Source organism: Urtica dioica, chromosome 2 (genome assembly GCF_054948205.1).
Source record: "Urtica dioica subsp. dioica isolate 48M chromosome 2, U.dioica_male_clone48M_v1_H2, whole genome shotgun sequence".
In the NCBI taxonomy this organism is placed as follows: Eukaryota; Viridiplantae; Streptophyta; class Magnoliopsida; order Rosales; family Urticaceae; genus Urtica; species Urtica dioica.
This window is the reverse complement of record NC_142757.1, coordinates 38,564,063-38,584,724: the sequence shown is the minus strand read 5'-3', so window position 1 is coordinate 38,584,724 and position 20,662 is coordinate 38,564,063. Positions and strand designations below refer to the sequence as shown.

Sequence of the window (20,662 nt, the reverse complement as noted above, 5' to 3'; positions counted from 1 at the left end):
ATGCAGCTGTTATCTTTTGAAGGGGTGACAAACCAAGTGATTGAGAAAGCTACAAGGAAGATGCATGCATGCATTCGACAAATTGAGAATAGACACCCAAGCGGTGCTTCAACTGAAGATATTGTGAGTATTATAGTTTATTATTTTCTCACGATTAGATTTTTACTTAACCATTGTTTTATCAACTTTCAGATGGATCAAGCTAAAGTATTGCTTTCACAAGATGAAAAATTCAAGAAAGGTTGGAAGTTTGATCATGTGTGGAACATTATTAAGAATTTTGAAAAATTCCAAGATGGAGCCTCAAGTGCAAGACAGACATCTCGAGGTTCATCTTGCCCACAAGAGTCAGAAAATCCAACTCCTGAATCTGCTAGACATCCATCTCCTCCTGAGCGGCCGATTGGGGTGAAGAAAGCCAAATTAAAAAAAAATGTGGATGATGGAATAATGTCTAGAATTAGTGGTATTGAGGAAGGAAATAAAGAACTTCTTGAGCAATTGAAGAAGACAAGTGTTATCAGGCAACGCCACTTGGAATTGAAAGAAATCAAGGAAGAAAATAAAATATTGTTCCGGGATTTAAGTTCAATACAAGATCCACAGGTTCGGACATATGTTCAAGCCGAACAAGCGAAAATTATGCAAAAGAGGCTTGAACAACAACAATCCCATGCACCACCTCCGACTTCTGATTCATATTCTCAATATTTTACCGGTCTCGGGGGATCCGGCACCAATCTTCCAGAATATTAGTTTATCTATTGTAATTTTATTTTGTTGTATTGTGTTTTTTATGTCTTTTGAGTTTTCTTGTTGATTGTCTTCCAAATTGCTAATGTAATTGTGTTTGATATTAGTTTATTATGACCGTTTTAATATTATAATTTTCTTGCAATGTGCAAATATCATTGTTGTATTTTAAAATATTGTTGTCTTTCAAATTATACAAAATAATAAATTTTATATAAATTAAATAATTTTAGGGATAAATATTAAATAATTATATGAAATTTGGGCATTTAGGCAAATTTTAAAACTTACAAAAAAAAATAATAATAAAGTGGCTTAACAGTGCAGCGCTACAAATAGCGCTGCACTGTTGTCAAAATACATCTCACGCTATTATAGCGTGGGGAATGAAGGTCCAGTGGAGCACTTGCGCCAAAATAGGCAGCGCATAGCGCTCCACTGGAGATGGTCTAAGAGCAGTGTCCTACGCTATAAAGTAAACATGGCTCTTTTTTTTTTTGAAGAACAAAATTAAACATTTTTAGACAGGATAAAAATAGTGGGGTCGACTTATTACCTGTTTTGCAGATATTAAAATGAAGACGAATGCAAGAAGGTTTGAAGACATTCGAAAGCAAGAAAATCGGTGAAATGCAGGGGAAGCTATAGCACATTTTAGGGAAGAAAATAATTCCACAAATATCTAGATCATTCCTTCTGGAGATCTCGAGAGGAGACTTCGATAGTGTAGAATGGTCGAAATAATATTCTTGAAAGAATATAGAGATGGCATTTAAAAAAAAAACCTTTCAAAAAAATTTGAGAATTGGGACACGAAAAGTCAATTTGGAAGTCAGTTGTAATATTATATAATACAATGGGTATTTTGTTTACCGTAGAAGAAACAGTATCATGAGTCTATGAACAGTGAAAACGTACTCTCCTTTTTATATATAGAGATCTCATATATATATATATATATATAATATATATATATATAATAACAATAATGATAATAATAATATACAATACTCTGAACATTTGAAACTTTTATAATTTTATCATCACCTTATAGTAAAATAATATTATTTGAAATTAAAAATTCAATTGATTTATATTAATATTTAGCTCGGAATAACCATGCCACAATGAATTTGCATATGCATGTGATTTTACCAGTTTCATTTAAGAAATTTTATCTCAATATATTAAATACAAACGATAATATAACAACTAGAAATGGCTATATATTATAGTACAAATACAAATATATTGAACTACATATAACCAAAATCCCATATTATCTTATACCTCATATATTTCTCTCAATAAATTCCATTTTTCGATATGCACACAAAATATGGACTCATATATTTCTCTCAATAAATTCTATTTTTCGATATGCACACAAAATATCCCATCTGATATCTGTCTGTTTCCACAATTATTAGAGGTAATAACGATATAAATATCTAACATTTTTGTGTTTTCATACTTATATACCCTTTTTTATGCGGCATAGATCTTTTAGTTGCACTGATACAATCAAGATCGTTATCATGTAACAAATAATTTAAATTGGGGGCATGAATACTTAAGGTAGTGTTTGGTAGTTAACTCAAAAAGTTTTTTGTTTTCTGTTTTCTAATTTTTGTAGTTGTATTGAAAAACTGTTTTATAGTTGTTTTCAAAAAACTGTTTGGTACAGTTTTCATTTTTGTTTTTGAGAAATTGAAAAAACTGGAAAAACTGTTTGGTACACTTTTCTCTTTTTTTTTTGAAAAAATGAAAAGTGGAAACTGTTTGGTACATGGAAACAATTTCTTAACTACAATTTTTTTTTTAAACATAAATTTAACTACACAAAATATAAAGATGACATTATTGTTTAGATTGAATACAAAATTTTTTTGGTCATCATAAATATGAAATCATTGTACATATTCATCCCACATAGCTTCAGCAATAACATCTCTAAACTGGGAATGTGCACGTCGAGCTTGTGTAGTTGCGCTTATGTACGACGGTCCACCATATTCTGACGCACCTTGACCTCCGACTCCTTCAGAACTTTGGCCTTCAATGTCCTCCGGAGGATCATCTTGATTCCATGTTGTAAACAAAGGGTCGTCGTTTGTGTACATTTTTATTAAATTATGCAATACAAAGCATGCCATAATTATACGAATTTGTTTTTCTAACGGATAACGTGACATATTCTTTAAAATAGGGAACCGAGCTTTTACGACGCCAAAACATCTCTCTATCACGTTCCGTAAAGACGAGTGCCTGTAATTAAAAAGTTCTTGGGGTCTACGCATTTGCCTGTCCTGTCTGAACTCGGATAGGTGGTATCGTACGGTGCGATACGGTCCCAAAAAACCTGGCTCATTAGGATATCCACTATCCACTACGTAGTACTGTCCTCCTTGTGGTATTAAAAAAGATGGATCGTTAGACAGTAATACCTCACGTAGTATTCGTGAATCGGACGCTGAACCTTCCCATCCGGCATTTACATACGTAAATCGCATGTCAAATGTACAAGCAGCCATGACATTCGTCGTACATATTCCTTTCCGTCCTCGATAATTCTGTTGTTGCGCAGCGGGGACGATGACAGCAATATGAGTACCGTCAATAGCGCCGATGCAATCCTTTATAAAATAATAGAACAAAACTTAGTTTGATAATTAATATAACTTACGTTAGAGATAAAATAAATTCATTAAACTTACTTTAAACCATGGCCAGTATTTTGGGTTGTTGACAATCTCCGGGGGTGTGGTTGTATAACCGGGATGCTTTATGACGTTGGGTGTCAAATGAGTTATGGCATCAAGGACATATCCAAAATGTCTGCTGACGGTCTCACCAGAGTGATTGAATCGGTCTTGAACGACTCTATTCCGGTCCGAATGTGCGAGAACTTTCATGAACATCATGAAAGACTCTTCTGCTGATATGTGACCGGGCGGGAGGAATTGCCGAATCAGTCCAACGATTGCTATGAATGGGTCCTTGGACATGCGACACATCTCAAACAAGGGCGCTCCGTTGGGATTACTTAACATAGCATACACGTACTCACTTCCACTTTCCGTGGTCGTTCGCCGGGGTTGGCGTTCAATTCTCCGTGATTCTTCGGCATCTCGTTCCCGCCTTATTTGTTCACGCCGCCGTCTGTGACGACGAAGCATGGCGTCTACCGCACGCTGTTCGTCACCATCTGAATCCATGGTCTTAGAAATAATGACCCTACAAAATAAACTGAAGTTACGCAACAAAATAGCTTTCATTAGTGAGTTACTCAATTTCCACATTTTTTTATTTATTTTTCCCGTTCAGAAACCTAGAAAATACGTCTTAAAAATAGAAAAGTAAATGACACTACGCATAATTGTGGCGAGCACTAGTTCTCCAATACTATACAACACAAGGAATGTAAACCCAAAGCATTATGAAACTAGCTAACTACGGCTAACTAGGGCATGAAACTAGCTAACTAGGGCTAATCAAAATTTGCTCCTCCCCTTGGCATTTTGCAAAGCAATATGAAAGAATTATTGACCACTTTTTAAAGAGAGACTTCTAAAAACACACGCAACGTAAATAAAACTCAATCCGAAATAACACATTCCACATAAAACACAATCACGTAAAACACAATCCACATAACACATTTCACATAAAACACACTCAACGTGAATAAAACTCAATCCGAAATAAAACTCAACGTAAATAAAAGTCAACGTAAATAAAACTCAACGTAAATAAAACTCCATCCGAAGTAAAAGTAAACGCAAATAAAACGGAAAGCAAATAAAACTTAATCGTAGTTTATGCCTTGCACAAACGGTAACACCGCGTCGTCCGGGAGTGACATGAAAAGAACGCGCAAGTCCTTCTTATTCACAAGATCCATCATGAATCCGCTGTATTGTCTCAGCGTAAGCGAATCTCGAAAACTTGTAACCTTAGCCCCACACAGTTTCAGACGCTCGTTGTCTGAAGTAATCGAGTCCGCCTGACTAGACGCTCTCCGTGCTTCTTTCTCGTCCATAAAAGAAATCAACTGCTGACTTGTGAAGCGCTCAGTTTCATTTTGGGATTCAACTGCCTCTTCCCACCTGGTTTTACTACTACTCGAGGATTTCCTCTTGCGTGCCGTAGATTTTTTCTCCGTTTGTTTCTCGACCTCCCGGGCTTCATCAGATGAGCCCCCTCCCTCTTCCCCATCACGCGCACTTCCCGCAGCCGATACGCACGGATTCTTTTCCCGAGCGCTTATTGCAGCCTGGCCGATGGCGGCTACCTGGCTTGGTCCCATCGCTAACGCACCGGTTGCGGACTTACCAGCGAATATTTCCTTCAGTTTGTCGTAGTGCGGCAATCCCTTTTTCTTGAACCTTTTTGAATCTGGATATTTCTGCAAATAATTAAAAGCAAGCAATCAGAATTATTATCACAAAACAGTCAAAATGAATCACACAGCCAAAACAGGTCACACGGCCAAAACAGGTCACACGGCCAAATAACACACGGCCAAAACAGGTCACACGGCCAAATAACACACGGCCAAAACAGGTCACACGGCCAAATAACACACGGCCAAAACAGGTCACATGGCCAAATAACACACGGCCAAAACAGGTCACACGGCCAAAACAGGTCACACGGGGCTAACAAGACAAAATGAATTATTATCAAATCAACCATCTCAGTTTTTGAGGCTCAGAATTTTTATCAAATCAACCATCTCAGTTTTTTAGGCTCAGAATTATTATCACAAAACAGTCAAAAGGAATCAAACAGCCAAAACAGGTCATACGGCCAAAACAGGTCACACGGCCAAATAACACACGGCCAAAACAGGTCACACGGCCAAAACAGGTCACACGGCCAAAACAGGTCACACGGGGCTAACAAGACAAAATGAATTATTATCAAATCAACCATCTCAGTTTTTGAGGCTCAGAATTTTTATCAAATCAACCATCTCAGTTTTTGAGGCTCAGAATTATTATCACAAAACAGTCAAAAGGAATCAAACAGCCAAAACAGGTCACACGGCCAAAACAGGTCACACGGCCAAATAACACACGGCCAAAACAGGTCACACGGGGCTAACAAGACAAAATGAATTATTATCAAATCAACCATCTCAGTTTTTGAGGCTCAGAATTTTTATCAAATCAACCATCTCAGTTTTTGAGGCTCAGAATTATTATCACAAAACAGTCAAAAGGAATCAAACAGCCAAAACAGGTCACACGGCCAAAACAGGTCACACGGCCAAATAACACACGGCCAAAACAGGTCACACGGCCAAAACAGGTCACACGGGGCTAACAAGACAAAATGAATTATTATCAAATCAACCATCTCAGTTTTTGAGGCTCAGAATTTTTATCAAATCAACCATCTCAGTTTTTGAGGCTCAGAATTTTTATCAAATCAACCATCTCAGTTTTTGAGGCTCAGAATTATTATCACAAAACAATCAAAATGAATCACACAGCCAAAACAGGTCACACGGCCAAATAACACACGGCCAAAACAGGTCACACGGCCAAAACAGGTCACACGGCCAAAACAAGTCACACAGCCAAATGTATTTCCAAACCAAACCTCACCAATTCCCAAATTCATCATAGCCTCTCCTAATTCGAGCAACAAATCCAAAAATGATACCTATATCTAATTCACACAATTTCAAACAATATTACACACCGGCTGATTCTTAAATACACAGATATAAAACAAATAAATACAAATATAAACTAAATACACAAAAAAAAAAAGCAACATACCTGTATATACGTATCCCAAACTTCGTCATCGGCAGTCACTGTATTCGTGTCCGTATCCCATCCAAAACCAGTGGCTTCCGTAAGTCCTTGGAAGATCTTAGTAGTAGTTTTAAGTCGATGCCACTTTTGCTTCAATTTATCAACCTTATAGGCGTTACCAAACGTACCGACCATTTCCAGCTCAATTTTCATCCAAGATCGTTTGTCAAATTGAGCTGGTCCCATGCGGCGTTGGACTTCTTCATGACAAAGGTCAATGAACTTAGCCAAAGCCGCGTCCGGCCAATGAGCGCCGTCACCCATTTTTTCACAGAACTGAACCATATAAACATAGTATAACAAAAGACGAAAAAAAAATTCACTACCTAGCTATCAGAAAAATACACAACTTCATACTGAAAATACTTCAGACCAACAATTCATGTGCATATCAAACCTAACTTGAAATCAGAACATAGAAAGCCAATATCAAAACATGCGTTTTTGGGATTTCATTCGGATCGTACATGATAAATAAATTACATTTAAAGTAAGCATGTGATTACTTGCAACAAAAATCTTAAAAGAATAATTCAGGCTATGTTTCACGACAAATAAGGCAGTCTGCAAATTATTTTTAATTCTCAAACACACCCCGACCAAACTTTTCTCCAGTTTCTCAGTAACCAAACACAAAGTCAAGCTCATACAAACACCCAAGGCCCTAGCTCTCAGATTCAAGAACACAAATCCCCAATTTTGGGTTTCACTTTCGATTTGTCTTTATTCTAGCACGCTTACATATCACAAATAAAATCATAGCCACAGCCGAACTAACAACAGAACAAAACAACAGCCCAACCCAAACAGATCTATTACCTAAACACAGTTTACTCAAAGAATACATCACAACTACGACAACATGAACAAAAAAATTTGAAATCCACTCACCGATTCAACAGATCCAAGAAAGCCTCGGCGAATCCACAGCAACCGCGCAACCGTAAATAGATCTACAACAAACCCGAAAACAAAAAGAAACGAGAATAAAACATAAATCCTTCTGCTGGTTTCTACAAAACATGCAGCCGAAAACGAAGAAAATTGACTAAATAACAATACAAAGAACGAAGAAAAAAGTCTCACCAAATTGCAGACACCAAAGAACGAACGGAGAAGAAGACCGAGAAGACACACCGACAACTCTCCGGCGACTCTCTCTCTCTCTCTCTCTCGCTTTCGCTCTCGCTCTCGCTCTCGCTCTCGCTCTCGCTCTCTCAGATCTGCTCTCAAAATACTCAGATCTGCTCTCTCGCTCTAGCTCTCGCTCTCGCTCGCTCTCTCTTCTCTCTCTCTTCTGCGTTTTTCTTTTTCTCTCGCTCTCGCTCTCGCTCGCTGATCTGCTCTCTCGCTCTAGCTCTCGCTCTCGCTCGCTCTCTCTTCTCTCTCTCTTCTGCGTTTTTCTTTTTCTCTCGCTCGCTCTCTCTTCTCTCTCTCTTCTGCGTTTCTTTTTTTTTATGTTGCTCGACAATAATGACAGAGGACAGAGTACTACACGCGACAAAAAAGTGAAAAAATTTTCGGAAAACACCTCTAGCCTGTTTTCAATTTCCTTCACCCGGTTTTCAAAACATTTTCCAAATTTTTTAAAAAGTTTTCCCGAATATTTTAACCAAACACTGATTCCCCTTTTTTTCCCTATTTTTTTCACTCAAAAACTGGAAAACTCTTTTTGAGTTACGTACCAAACATAGCCTAATATTTTCGTGTTTCATAGTTATATATTTATTCTTTTTTTCGGCGGCATAAATACTGAATATTAACTTTACATTGAGTTAAAAATAAAGACAAGCCCAAACTCGATCAAGTTCCGCCACATTGTCGGTGTTGGTGGCTTGATTGGAGGATGACTCATCGACGTTAAGAATGTCATCTCAACTAGTTCATCATTATTTTCATCTTCGGATAAGCCTCGCCCAATGGATTTCATCGATTTCAATGAAGAGAGCAGAACATGATGATTTTTCATCTGAGTCGGTCTCCGTTTTGGCCGCGGCAACGGTGATGACGAAGAACGATCTAGATACGTAAATTAAAGTGAAACTTAAACCTTGATCTCACTACGCCATGTGACTGATCGATTAATCAACAATTTAACGCCAGGGATCTTTGTGTACGGATAAGTGGAGAAACTTGTTTAAAAAATTTAGAACCCCGACACAAACATTGGCTTTGGTAGATACAGTACAACTAAAAACTAACAGTATGAACTTATGCCGTCCAAAAAAATGAATATATGAGTATGAAATCACAAAAATATATCAAGTATTAATGCCACCATTTTTGAATTATTTGTTATATTTGAGTCAAAGAAGTTTGGGCAATAATGATGTAATTAAAAGATAATATTAGGTATTTCTACATCAAATGATAAAAGAATCCGTACATATGAAAACAAAAACAAAAAACAATTAAGTATTTATACTGCAATTTTCTTTAATGATTATTTTATATTTTTAGCAAGAATGTTTTGCCGGATGAATTATTCGCTTTTATTTTTTAATAAAAATAAACTAGGGACTGTTTTATCAATACTAGTAAAAGCCAAGAATTAGAAGCAAAATACAAAGTCAAGAAAGAGCAAGGGAAAGCTAGACAACGGATTGCATGCAAACCATCAAGCTAGTCCAAACTTTGAACCGGTCTTTGTCTCATCATTGCATAACAGAAAAAATGAGTGATAAAATAAAGAGAAATTATCTCAAATACTACCATTTTATAAGATTTTTCTCATTTCCATCTAAAACCATAATTTTGATAAAAAATACTAGTGGACCCAATACACAAATACTATTTTACCCTCTCTCCATTATTTTCTTTCTTTCTCTTTTTTCTCTTTCTCTCATTCTCTTCGATCTCTCTCCTCTTTCAGACTCTTCTTTATTACTCGTCCAAGAGAAGAAAAAAAAATTAACAAACCTAAAATCTACAACGTTCGACGACGAGGCAAAATCAGAAATCAACTGCGCTTGCCGATGGTTCGAGTTCAAGGATGAGCTTTGTCGGCAAGCCGTGATTCTAGCGGAGGAAGGTTCTACTTTCGTCGGAGAGCTACAATAACAATTCCGAACCCGAGCCCGAACCAGATGAGGGGGTTGAGAGCCTCATCTCCTCAGGAAGGTTCTGCGGAGACGAATAAGAGCAAAGGAAAGAGGCTGTGGAAGAAGATGAAGTATCAGCTAGTGGAGTACCAAAATGTTGCTTAATGTTGTCTGATTTTTTTTGCTCATTTCTGAATGTCTAGTGATTGATTGATTTCAGAGTAAATTTGTCCTTCCATTCTAAAGAATCTGTGTATGTATAATGGTGATTGAATTTGAAGAATATAAAGAAGAATAAATTCGTATAACTGTGATGGTGATTGAATCGAAAGAACACAAAGAAAGACACTAAAAAAAGGATAGACGATCCAAAGTCTTAATACAATGCTCTGTTTAGTGTGTTGCCTTTGTAAATAATTCACTCAAACTTATTATTATATTGATGCTATTTGTGTTTGAGAAAGAAAAAATGAGTTAGCATCTATTTTTGAAATGAGACAAGTTTCGATTGTCATTTGTAAATGGGACAAGCTTCAATAAGTTTTTTGAAGTAAGAATATTTCTCGTTGATGATTAGAGAAAAATGCCAATTGTTAACAATTATTTCAACAATTGAAATTATGTCAACAAATCATGTCAATTGTTGACATATATGTGACAATTGTTTGACATCTATGTCAACAAATTATGTCAATTGTTGACATATATCAATTGTTGAGATCTATGTCAACAAATTATGTCAGTTATTGACATTTATGTCAACAAATCAACCAACTTTCCAGTGTTGTCAATTGTTGACATATATATGTATATAAAGAAAAAAAAATCTTGACACAAACGAGACTAAAAAAAAATTAGAAAGAAAGTAAAAAAAAAATGGTAGAAATAGATAAAAATTATTCTCTCTCCTCATTTTACTAGTATTTTTGTCCAAATTATGTTTTTGGTGGAAAATGAGAAAAGAGTTATGAGATAGTAGTAATTGAGACAATTTCTTTAAGATAAATCATCACTCTCATCCATCGAGTTTCAAAAGCATTTCTAGAAGAAAATGCTCGCAACTCCAACAGACTAGGGTCAATAACGAGGTCGAGGTTGAGACATGGTTGTGGCCAAAGACGCAATCGAGAGGATTATTTTCATAATTTGTCTAAAAAAAACTACTACCACCGTTAAAAGAAGAATCGATATGAAAGGTATCTGTTCTCGTAGAAAATGAAAAGATATCAAATTTTTCCGAGAAAATTGAATCTACTTGTTAGAAGTGTGGCATTTTTTTTTTCGAAAGACTCATGGCCAAATTCACACTCTCATGGCCAAATTTACCTAAAGAAGAATCGATATGAAAGGTATCCGTTCTCTGAACTACTCTCATGGCCTTGGGTTGGGCTTTTTACAGCTCGGCCTGACTTGAGGGCCCTTTTCGAAACAGGTTGTGCCACCCCAGAATCTCTAAAAAAAATAGGCCTGGCGGGTTAAGCCCATGGGGCGACCCAGCCCAATCGACAACACAGGATTTCTATAAGGCATCCGTCTACGTCTACATTTTTCAGATACATTCTCATCCACAATTGACATTTCCGTAAAAACTAAACCACCAAGGAACAACATAATTTTTATTACCCTTGACTGCATTAGTGTCTACTCTTTTCGTCAACATACATTATAATTTTCCAGCTCCAGATTTCTAAGTATGTAACATGTCTTGGTCAGCCGAATTGAGAAGCTGCCAAGACAAACAAAATGACTACAACTAACATGTGATGTCCTGATTATTCGGTTAGCTTCCGTAAACTAGAGCAAACTAAGACCCATCTTTACACGTGATTTCATATCAAAATCAGGGCAAACGTACCTCACTCAGTACAATCTGCCAGTACATTCATCAGAGCCACAGAAGCAGCTCTTCTTCTTGATGTTCCCATTCGAATCCCGAACCTGGTCCACAGTGTAGTTGTAATGATAAGTCAGCTCTCGCATCGCCGGAATGTTCTCGGCCGCGAAAAGCATAATCCGCGGAATCCTCGAGTCGTCGTGGTCGTACAGCACGTTCTGCGCATACAGATTCGGCGTACAGCTGTGGTTGATGAACCGCCCGACGTTGCCGAACTTAACCGCATCGATCGTGAAACACCCGTCCCTCGTGGGCTGGCTGGGGCCCGCTTCGTCTGGCCCGTCTTCCCAGAATGTGTTGTCGTTGTAGTTGTTGCCGATGTCGAAGAGGTACTCGTCGTTCCCGGTGCGCTCATCGGCCTCCTTCTCGCTCAGAAGCTCGCCCAAGTACTCGCACACGAACCCACCCGAGGGAATGAAGTTGAGGGACCTCACTCCCCAACCCATCCTCTCCGTCTTGAAGATCTCGAGCTGGTACTTGATCCCGTGCTGGCTCACCCGGTTCGGGCACGAAGCCGAGCACCGGCAATTCGGGCCGCACTCGAACACCAGGGCTTTGACTTCCACGATCGCTCCGTTGTGGTTGAACGGGATTTCGCCGCCGTTCTTCACCGCGCACGCGCACTTCGACGAGTCCGAGCACTTCCCGTTGCAGCCACACCCGTTCGGGAGCCTCGGCTCGTACCAGTCGGGGAATATCATCTTCGTGATGTACGTGAAGCTCGGAGGCTTCTCGTCGTTGACGGTGTTCACCGCACATATCGGGATCACCTCCTTCCCGTAGGAGATATCTTCGACGCAGATCCCGGTGCGCGATTTGTTCTTTTTTCTCTTCTTCGCTTCCTTCCAAGCGAGCTCGGGCTGGTCTGGGATCCTTGTGAGTCGGAATTGGTAAACGAGCTTCCCATGCGAGCCCACGTCCTGCCAATACTTCTCCACCAAGTAGAGCCCGTCGTAGACGTAAGTCTTGAATTTCGCGTCCGCGGACTCGGATCCGCGGATGACCCGAACGGGGGTTTTCTCATCCACGCTGTTCTTCAAGGAGAGGTTTCCCCGTTCGAGCTTCTGATCTTCGGGCTCTTTGCCCTCTTTGCCCGCTTGCATAACATTCCCTCCTTGGCCGGAGTACACCAAGGTGTCCGAGCTTTCTAAGTCGTCGGAATATCCGCCGGAAGCGACAACGCTCGTTGCGACAATCTTCCCTCTATATTTCATGTAATCAATCCCGGCTTGGGTCTGCCGATGGAGACCGATGATGTTAAGCTCCGCCCTGTATTGAAACTCGTCGCCAATTTCGACTCCCGGGACGGATCCCAAGATTTTGGATTCTTGGTTCACCAGCTTACCTACATCTTTGACGTAGGTTGCGGCTTTCATGTCGATTCGTTTGATTTTATCCTTTGACTTGGAATTTTCGGCCTCCTGCACGAGCCTCCTGAAATGGGTATGGTAAAGCCGCAATGCCTCCTTCACTTTACTTCGATCGCTATTGCCGCTTGAAGTACTTGGGTGGAGAGGCGGGATATAGAATTTCGAAGGACGTGACACTTTAGCCACGCCAAGATCTTTTTCCTTCTTCCTATGTTTAACTGATTTATCCTTTTCCACAACCATCGGCTGACCTTTGCCTGGACTGGTTTCTTTTTTAGAAGAAATCTTCTTTAAAGACATTTCTCTGACGACGTTTTCATCAATCTTTTTTCTGGCCGTCATCTTAGTCTTTTTTCCATATACGAAACTAGTCGTATAGGGGGTTTTCTCTATTCTTTCAACCATGCCATCAGGTGGCTTCGAGCTCAAAGCACTCTTCTCTTGTTTCTGAGGACAGCTTGGCGAAGCCTTCAAATCTTGCACAACGACTCTACCCGACGCAGGTTTAGAGCTCTCAAAATCTACTCGCTCAACCTGGTCACGATTTCCACATGGGTCTGATTGCTTTTCTATAACACTCCTTACCTTGGAGTGAATACCCTTTTTCGTACCCAACTCGTCTCCTGAACCTCGAAAGCCATCGCCGCCTTTCGCAGCTTCATGGTCCCACCAGATGAGCTCATCTTCGAAAGGAGGTTCACAAAGCTTCTCCTTTTCTTCAACGTCCATTTCCGTTCCTGACCCATCTTCCACTGCAACATTTTTACCTTTAGACTGAATCGTCTCCTCGTCTCCATTACGAGCACGCCCTTCCAATTTTCTCTTGTGAGAATCTCCATCAAGATTGGAATCTACCGTTTTCTTCAGATCAACAATTCCCGTTTCCACTACGCGCTTTTTATCCAATACCATGTTGGAATTCCCTTTACCCGAACCTTCAGACTTCTTCGAAGCAACCTCTTCCGGGGACTCCTTAAGCCGTGCATCGCCGAGAGTTCTCTTTCTAACAGTCTTCATTGCCACTGTTGTAGGTTTTTCATCCACACCTAATTTAGCCGTCTCTTTGCCTTTCGTCGGCGAAGCAAGCGATTCCACGGACTTTTTATCTTGGAGAACGTCTTTATTTATTTTAGATGCACCATTTTCCATGGTCATGTCTGGGGTTTTTCCTTTCATTCCAGCATCAGATTTTTTAGGCTGAACCACAGTCTTAGTTACTTCAACACCACTCATCTCCGACCTTTCGGTCGCTCCATCTCGAACATCCTCCATTTTGTGCCTATCATCAGTATCCAATACATGTGTTGAAGCTTTTTCACCATTCACCTCAGGCTCAGGCTTTTCCGGGACAAGAACATCCGTTACGGGAGAAGCGCAGGCATTCGCCGACCCCGCCTCGATGAGCCGAGGCACATATCTTCCACAGTTCGGAGGGAAATCCCGAACAGCCGAAACTTTCCTCCGAGGAGGGTAATTTCTAAGGCGCTTCACGAAGCCATTGCCATTGGAAGCATCAACAGACCCGTTCGACGGCAGGAAAAAATTTCCGTCCGCCAAAAACGGAATGTCCTCATCTCTCAAAGTAGCAGCGACGACCAATTGCAAATCTTCCGACAAACCCGGGTGAGTTCCGTTACTCTCGTGCCCGTTGGCAACCACCGGGTCTGGATCTTTGGTCGGTCCCAAGATAGTGCGTTGAACAAATCGTCCGCAACCGGGTGGGAAGTCACGAACGGCTGAAACTTTACGCCTCTTGAACTTGGGCTGGACACAATCGGTGTGAGAGGACTCACCATTTTCCAGCACCGATTTTCCGAGTCTTATGTTGGAGTAAGTACCATTAGCCAACGGTATTCTTCCTGAGGGTTCTGGGGGCAGCATTGTCCCGTCAAACCCTAGAAACCCAAAAGCCAAAGTGACCAATAATCAAATTCTGAGTCAAATAAACATTGGACAATATTATCGCATTACTAACGACGGTTGTAACTTTATAACCCATCGAGGAAAATCATAAAATTCCACAGCCAAAAAGAGTACAAACTCACAAGAAAGAAGAACAGACTGTAACGAAATACAACCCTAATTTTTATGCACAAGCCCCGTCTTATCGCATTCGGAGTCAAATAAACATTGGACAATAACGATGGTTGTAACTTCATAACACATAAAAGGAAAAACATAAAATTCACAAGAAAGAAGAACAGGCTGTATCGAAATACAACCTTATTTTTTTTATACACAAGCGTCATATCAGAGGCCAATTAAAAATGGAAAGGTCTCAATGAACATATAATGATCAATTACCGATTCAAAAAGACTGCAGAAGATTCTCGGTACTGTTTCTGGGCAACGAAACAGGACTTATGACAGATGAACCGACTTGAATAAATTAATTCATTAACAAACAATGTAACAATTCACACAAGCCAAATTCCACACGAAATATAATAGAAGAATTTGCTTTATAACGGAATCGCAGAAATTAAAAAAAAAAAAAAAAAAAAAAGATATATATGAAAATGAAAAACTCTGTACCTTGCTTTCATCCAGGGAATTCACGTCGTTGGATAGACGATGCCCAGTAGTGGCACTATGATCACTAGAGAAAAAATCAGAGCGAAGAGAAGAGTGAGAAGTGAGAGAGCGAGAGAGAGGTGAGTCGTGTCTCTCTGTGCGAAAGCGTGAATTATGAGAGAGCTGAGGAAAAGAAAAACATAAAATGGCAAAAAATTGGGAATACGGTTTCTCGAAACGACAACGTGTCATGTGTGATCCATAATATATTTTATTATTTTTTATTAATGCAATGTTCATTTTTCTTTTCTTTTTCGGAAACTTGGCAGCGATATCGAAGATTTTCAGATTTTCTTGCGTGAAAAAGAGGTAGTACGGTAGGAGATCCAGATTATGCTAGAATAGGAAGTAAGTTTTCCTTTCACGTTATTATTGTTTTCTATACATATTCCTTAAAAAAGTTATGGTTTTGAAAACGCGTTTGAAAGATACATAACTTTAAGGATGACAATCTTTGTAATTGAATTATTCGAATATCAAATATAACTAATTCAAATCTAATATCCTCTTAGATATCTATTCTTTATAACTTTTAGATAAATCATTTAACTTTTAGCATAAGAAAATACAACTTGACCATATGTTTCTCTCGTTTTTATATTAATCGTAATAATAACAAGAAAATAAAACAAATTTACAATTATTTGTCAAAACATTAGTTAGCCAATGAAAATATGAAGATGATTCATAGATAGAAAAAAATATATATATACACATATATAAATAATACTTATTGTTGACACGAAGAACCACTACTAATGATTGAATTTGAACTACAATATTAATAATCAGCTTTATTTCTCTCAAATTATATACACTTATGGATCAAGTTTACCGAAACAGAAAATCTTTAGTAATATAATTTTCATCTGTGTCTATAGAGATGTGAGAGCTATACTAAGTGAAGGTGTGATTGAGTGTACATCCTCAGTATGGCAAACTCGCTGCCAAACTCTCGCTAAAACTGAATGAATTGCTTAAAATTTAACAACCTCATGGGCTACCATAACTAAGCCCGCTGCTTAACCCTTATGTCTTCAAGCTCATCTTATATCCTGATCATCTAAACGCTCCCATCAAATATAATAGCACTATACAGCCAATCTAATATTCCAGACTTGCACATATCTTTTTCGCCTACTTTCAAATATCATAGTTCTCTATAGTCAAAACATAATATAATTTTAATATTCCCTCACAGTAGAAGGATTGATTATACATACATATCCCTAGATATATACCTGCTCTTAACCACAAATTTAGTATTAATTCTCAATTACCCTTACTTTCTTTTGCAGAAGCTCTAAACCAATCGCTGGTCAATCACCCATTCATGCTGGTTTCCTGGATTATAGTTATAAACTATCGGTAATTAGAATTTATATATTATTTTGTAACTTTTCCATTTACTCATTTATAAGGACTCCTAATTTACCAGATTACTTCGTGGACGTCTAATTTCCTTCGTGAATTTCAGTCTGCCCAATCCAAACGCTCTTCTTCGGTTAGCTTGCCGAGCGGTCCCTACCCCAAACAGGACCGCTCTCAAGCAAGATGGGTGCCCCCAAGTTGCGACCTCTACAAGCTCAACATCGACCCCTCAATTCCAAAATCTTCTAACTTTGTTGGAGTTGGAGCTGTTTTTCGCAACTCTTCTGGATTGGTCATGGCTGCATTGGCTCAAAATCTCCCAAGCAAATTCACGGTCAAAGAAGCTGAAGCTCTCGCTCTCCGCTACAGCTTATCTTGGGCTTTGGACGTGTTTCTGCCTATCCACTTTGTGGAGTCAGATGCTAAGACGGTGGTGCAAGCTTTGGAGAGGAAATCTTCTTTCATGATTGAGTTTGATTCCATTTTGTCTGATGTATCTAGTTTATTGTCTAACTTTCCAGGAGTAAAGTTGTCTCACATCTATTGGGAAGCCAACATAGTAGCCCATGAGTTAGCAACTTACGCTCTTTACATAGATGATAAACTCGTTTGGTTGGAGGATTTTCCTCTTTCGATAGAGTCTGTAATTAATCAAGAATGTTTGTGATTAATAATAGATTTCTATTTTTCAAAAAAAAAAGAACCACACTAAAAACAATCTCAACTAATTCGTGGTTGAAACTGTCGATGTAGATTTATTTGAGACGGGCCTCAAAAGTCTGTGATGAGATTAAATCCAATTTCGAAACAATGAATATTAATACGTAAATAGGAAATAAACGAAGATCAAATGATAGCTCTGGACTTTTTTATTGAACGGACTTGTTTGATCAATACAATTGCAAATGATAAAAATAATAACTATAATTTGGCCAAAACGTGCCTTAAAAGGTGTTTTAATTATTAATCTCGTTTCCGAGCCTCAACAATCACGAAGAAAAAAATATAAATATTTCGGTGTTTGATTCGATTAAATTTATTTGTGGATCTCAGAAAGGCTTCATGTAAGAAATGAATATCAAATCCGTAATAATAAATATAAAAATAGAACGAAAAAGGTAATTGTCTTTATTAAATATCTTATCCCAAATAGCAAATACATTGGTCGAGCTCGACTGATTATGAACACAATCGACGAGCTCCGGAATACAATTAGAGAAAGAGAGAGAGTAAGCGATAATAGGTCAAAGTCATGTGCAAATTCTCTCTGAACTAGAGAATGTATACTACGACGAGATGCGAAATCCTCGAAGACACATGTTAGTGATTTCTTCCTTCATCGCCTCTTCTTCTGCCACGTTGCTTACACATTTGAATGGACTCGGTAGAAATTGTTAAATCTCCGGGTATTAAGGTGAGATTACTTCTCATGTGCTGACTTCGACTTCGTCACAACCTTGGCGGTTACGTTTTGAGTTCGTTAATGGACTTGGGCCGGGCCCTAGTAATTTATTATATTTGTACGACAATAATTAATAAAAATCAATTAATAATTGTCGTTAATTGTTTTTTTTTAAATTACTTCATTGAAACGGGCTTTGGTGAGTATTGGGCTTTCGCGGCCCAATGTCAATTTATCCAATGGAGCCGAACTCTACTCCACATTAATCATATATTTATAGTCGAGGAACACTATTACAAATTTCATTTTCTGATGCGGAAGGGTATCCGGTGCGACATGTCGCACCTAAATGTCACACCTAAATGGGCATTGGGTGCGACATGTCGCATCGGATACCTTTTTAGAAAACCAAAAATTTCGCTCATTTTAAGTGGCATCGGGTGCGACATGTCACACCGAAAAGTGTCGCACCTAATATGTTACACTTTTAGGTGTGACATGTCGCACCCGAAGCCTTTAGCGACGGACTTTTGGATGCAACAATGTCGCACCTAAAGTCACATCCGAAGAACTTTCGGGTGCGACATTTTTGGCATCGATTGTGACTTTCGTCGCACCCGATGCCTATATTTGTAGTAGTGAAAGCAGTTGGCGAGCTATGATCTTCTCGGTTACACGTCATCAGCCGGATGAGGGAGAGCTCGTCATTATCCAAATGGACACTTGTCACTAGATGCCTGGTCTTGTGCGAGGCCGTTACGAGGTGAATGTCGTTATGGCTACACATTGTCCGGGTCTTCAGAAGTAAGGTTATGGTATCTGACGAAGTCGAGTTGGCTTACATTGCTTCGAGGGTCAGTTCGTGATTACGTGCATCGAGCTGATCAAACTCGACCTAACTCCAAAGATTAATCAAATTTATGGGTTTGGATCCAATTACAACTATATCGGGCCCAAATTTTTGCGTATTAATGGAGGACGAAGTCCAACATCAACACTTATAAACTAAAATATTTATATATATTGAAAAATAGAAGATAAAAAAATGAGAGTTACCATGTGACAACATAAAATAAAAGATGATAAAATAATTAGTAAAGGAATAGAAGAAAAAAAAAAACCAAAAAAAAAAACAGAAAAAAAAAATTGAGAGTTAACATAACATAGAAAATTATGAAAATAATATAGCCCTCGTCAATATTAAATATTAATGTGCTTGGGGGTATATATAAATTTAAAGTATAAAAACTATATTGCTTTATAAATAAGAATATGTATCGATTTTAAATAAAATAAATATTAATTATGAAAATCCTCCTAAATTTTACACGTTTAATATAATGCCCCTTGATCTTTGAAACGTGATAAACTTCTACTTTCAATATTTTAAAAGTGTCCATTTTAACCATTTTGTATAATTTCAACAGTTTTTCAACACGTGAGAGTGTCATGTAAAATAAAAAAAAATTAAGGGCATATGGATAAAATATATATAAATCAAATTAACATGTTAAGAAAATAAATATAGTTACACTTGAGAAAAAAAAATGTTGATATGGAAGAATACATCTTGGAAGAATACATCTCCCACAGATGAATATATTAAACATGTTTAAATTTGTATAGCTTCTTGACACATATCTAAATTTGAATAACTTGTCGACTTTTAATAATAATTCCAAAATTGTATTTATTATAGTTGTTGAATACTTGAGGCCTGCAGTAAAACACAATAAAAGGTCTATCGACTTTTGTTATGCGACTATTTAGCTATTTTTAAATTTGATTTTAACAAAATAGTTCAATTTTTCAAAAATGAAACAGAACAGCTCAAATTAAAAAAAAAAAAAAAAAAAAAAAACAAAACTCTCCACCTACCACACACACATTTATTCTTCTTCCCTTCTCTTACACACATTCAACGTCAGAATCGACGCCGACACTCGCCTCCTCTTCACTCTGGCGAGCACAGCGTTGCTCAAGAAAACGTTCACCGCTAGAGAGATCACGCTCTTGAAACCCGTATGGACCCACTCCCGATCTTCTTCCCAGCCATTCTACACCATCTTCCACCGCATCAATGTCGGAGTGGTTTTGGATCTCGAACCTTCCCGCTCCAACGATCACGCTCTCTCCATCGCCGGAGCCGTACAATCCGCAAAACTCGTCATCCGCACGAACTCACACCTCTAGTCCTTCTCAGGCGGCGACGTCCCTTCAATCTGCTCCGCCGTCGTCAAGGCCGTTCGAGACCTCACTGGCTACGACCTGTTGAATTCCATTTTAAAGCCAACTGGTAAGTGAAGAGGCTCAAGTGATATATAAACACATGTCCATTCACACACACAACCAATGTGGGACTTTCCCAATTCAATACTTCCTCTCATGCGTAGCGTGACCAAGCCGAGTAACAATCCCCCTCACGC

The 20,662-nt window shown here is 38.6% G+C and overlaps 2 protein-coding genes and 1 pseudogene across 2 annotated transcripts; 2 read left to right on the top strand and 1 right to left on the bottom strand.

Moving 5' to 3' along the window:
* LOC149404650 (uncharacterized) lies at nt 1-756 on the top strand. The gene is made up of 2 exons (XM_089607619.1): nt 1-123; nt 193-756. Exons 1-2 carry the CDS (start codon nt 1-3, stop codon nt 754-756), a joined length of 687 nt encoding a protein of 228 aa, XP_089463745.1.
* A 10,471-nt stretch (nt 757-11,227) lies between these two features.
* On the bottom strand, nt 11,228-15,640 carry LOC149404649 (uncharacterized). The gene is made up of 2 exons (XM_089604565.1): nt 15,425-15,640; nt 11,228-14,784 (listed from the first exon to the last, which is right to left on the bottom strand). The coding sequence occupies exon 2, from the start codon at nt 14,768-14,770 to the stop codon at nt 11,486-11,488; it is 3,285 nt and encodes a 1,094-aa protein (XP_089460691.1). The 5' UTR covers nt 14,771-14,784; nt 15,425-15,640; the 3' UTR covers nt 11,228-11,485.
* Nucleotides 15,641-18,969: 3,329 nt separating this feature from the next.
* On the top strand, nt 18,970-20,429 carry LOC149404648 (phytochrome B pseudogene; annotated as a pseudogene).
* The last annotated feature ends 233 nt before the right edge of the window (nt 20,430-20,662 follow it).

Excerpts from the sequence above, each read along its gene's own strand:
- LOC149404650 (XM_089607619.1), top strand. The coding sequence starts at position 1 with ATGCAGCTGTTATCTTTTGAAGGGGTGACAAACCAAGTGATTGAGAAA. Across the intron at positions 124-192 it reads GTGCTTCAACTGAAGATATT|ATGGATCAAGCTAAAGTATT; the intron begins GTGAGTATTATA and ends ATCAACTTTCAG.
- LOC149404649 (XM_089604565.1), bottom strand. The coding sequence starts at position 14,770 with ATGCTGCCCCCAGAACCCTCAGGAAGAATACCGTTGGCTAATGGTACT.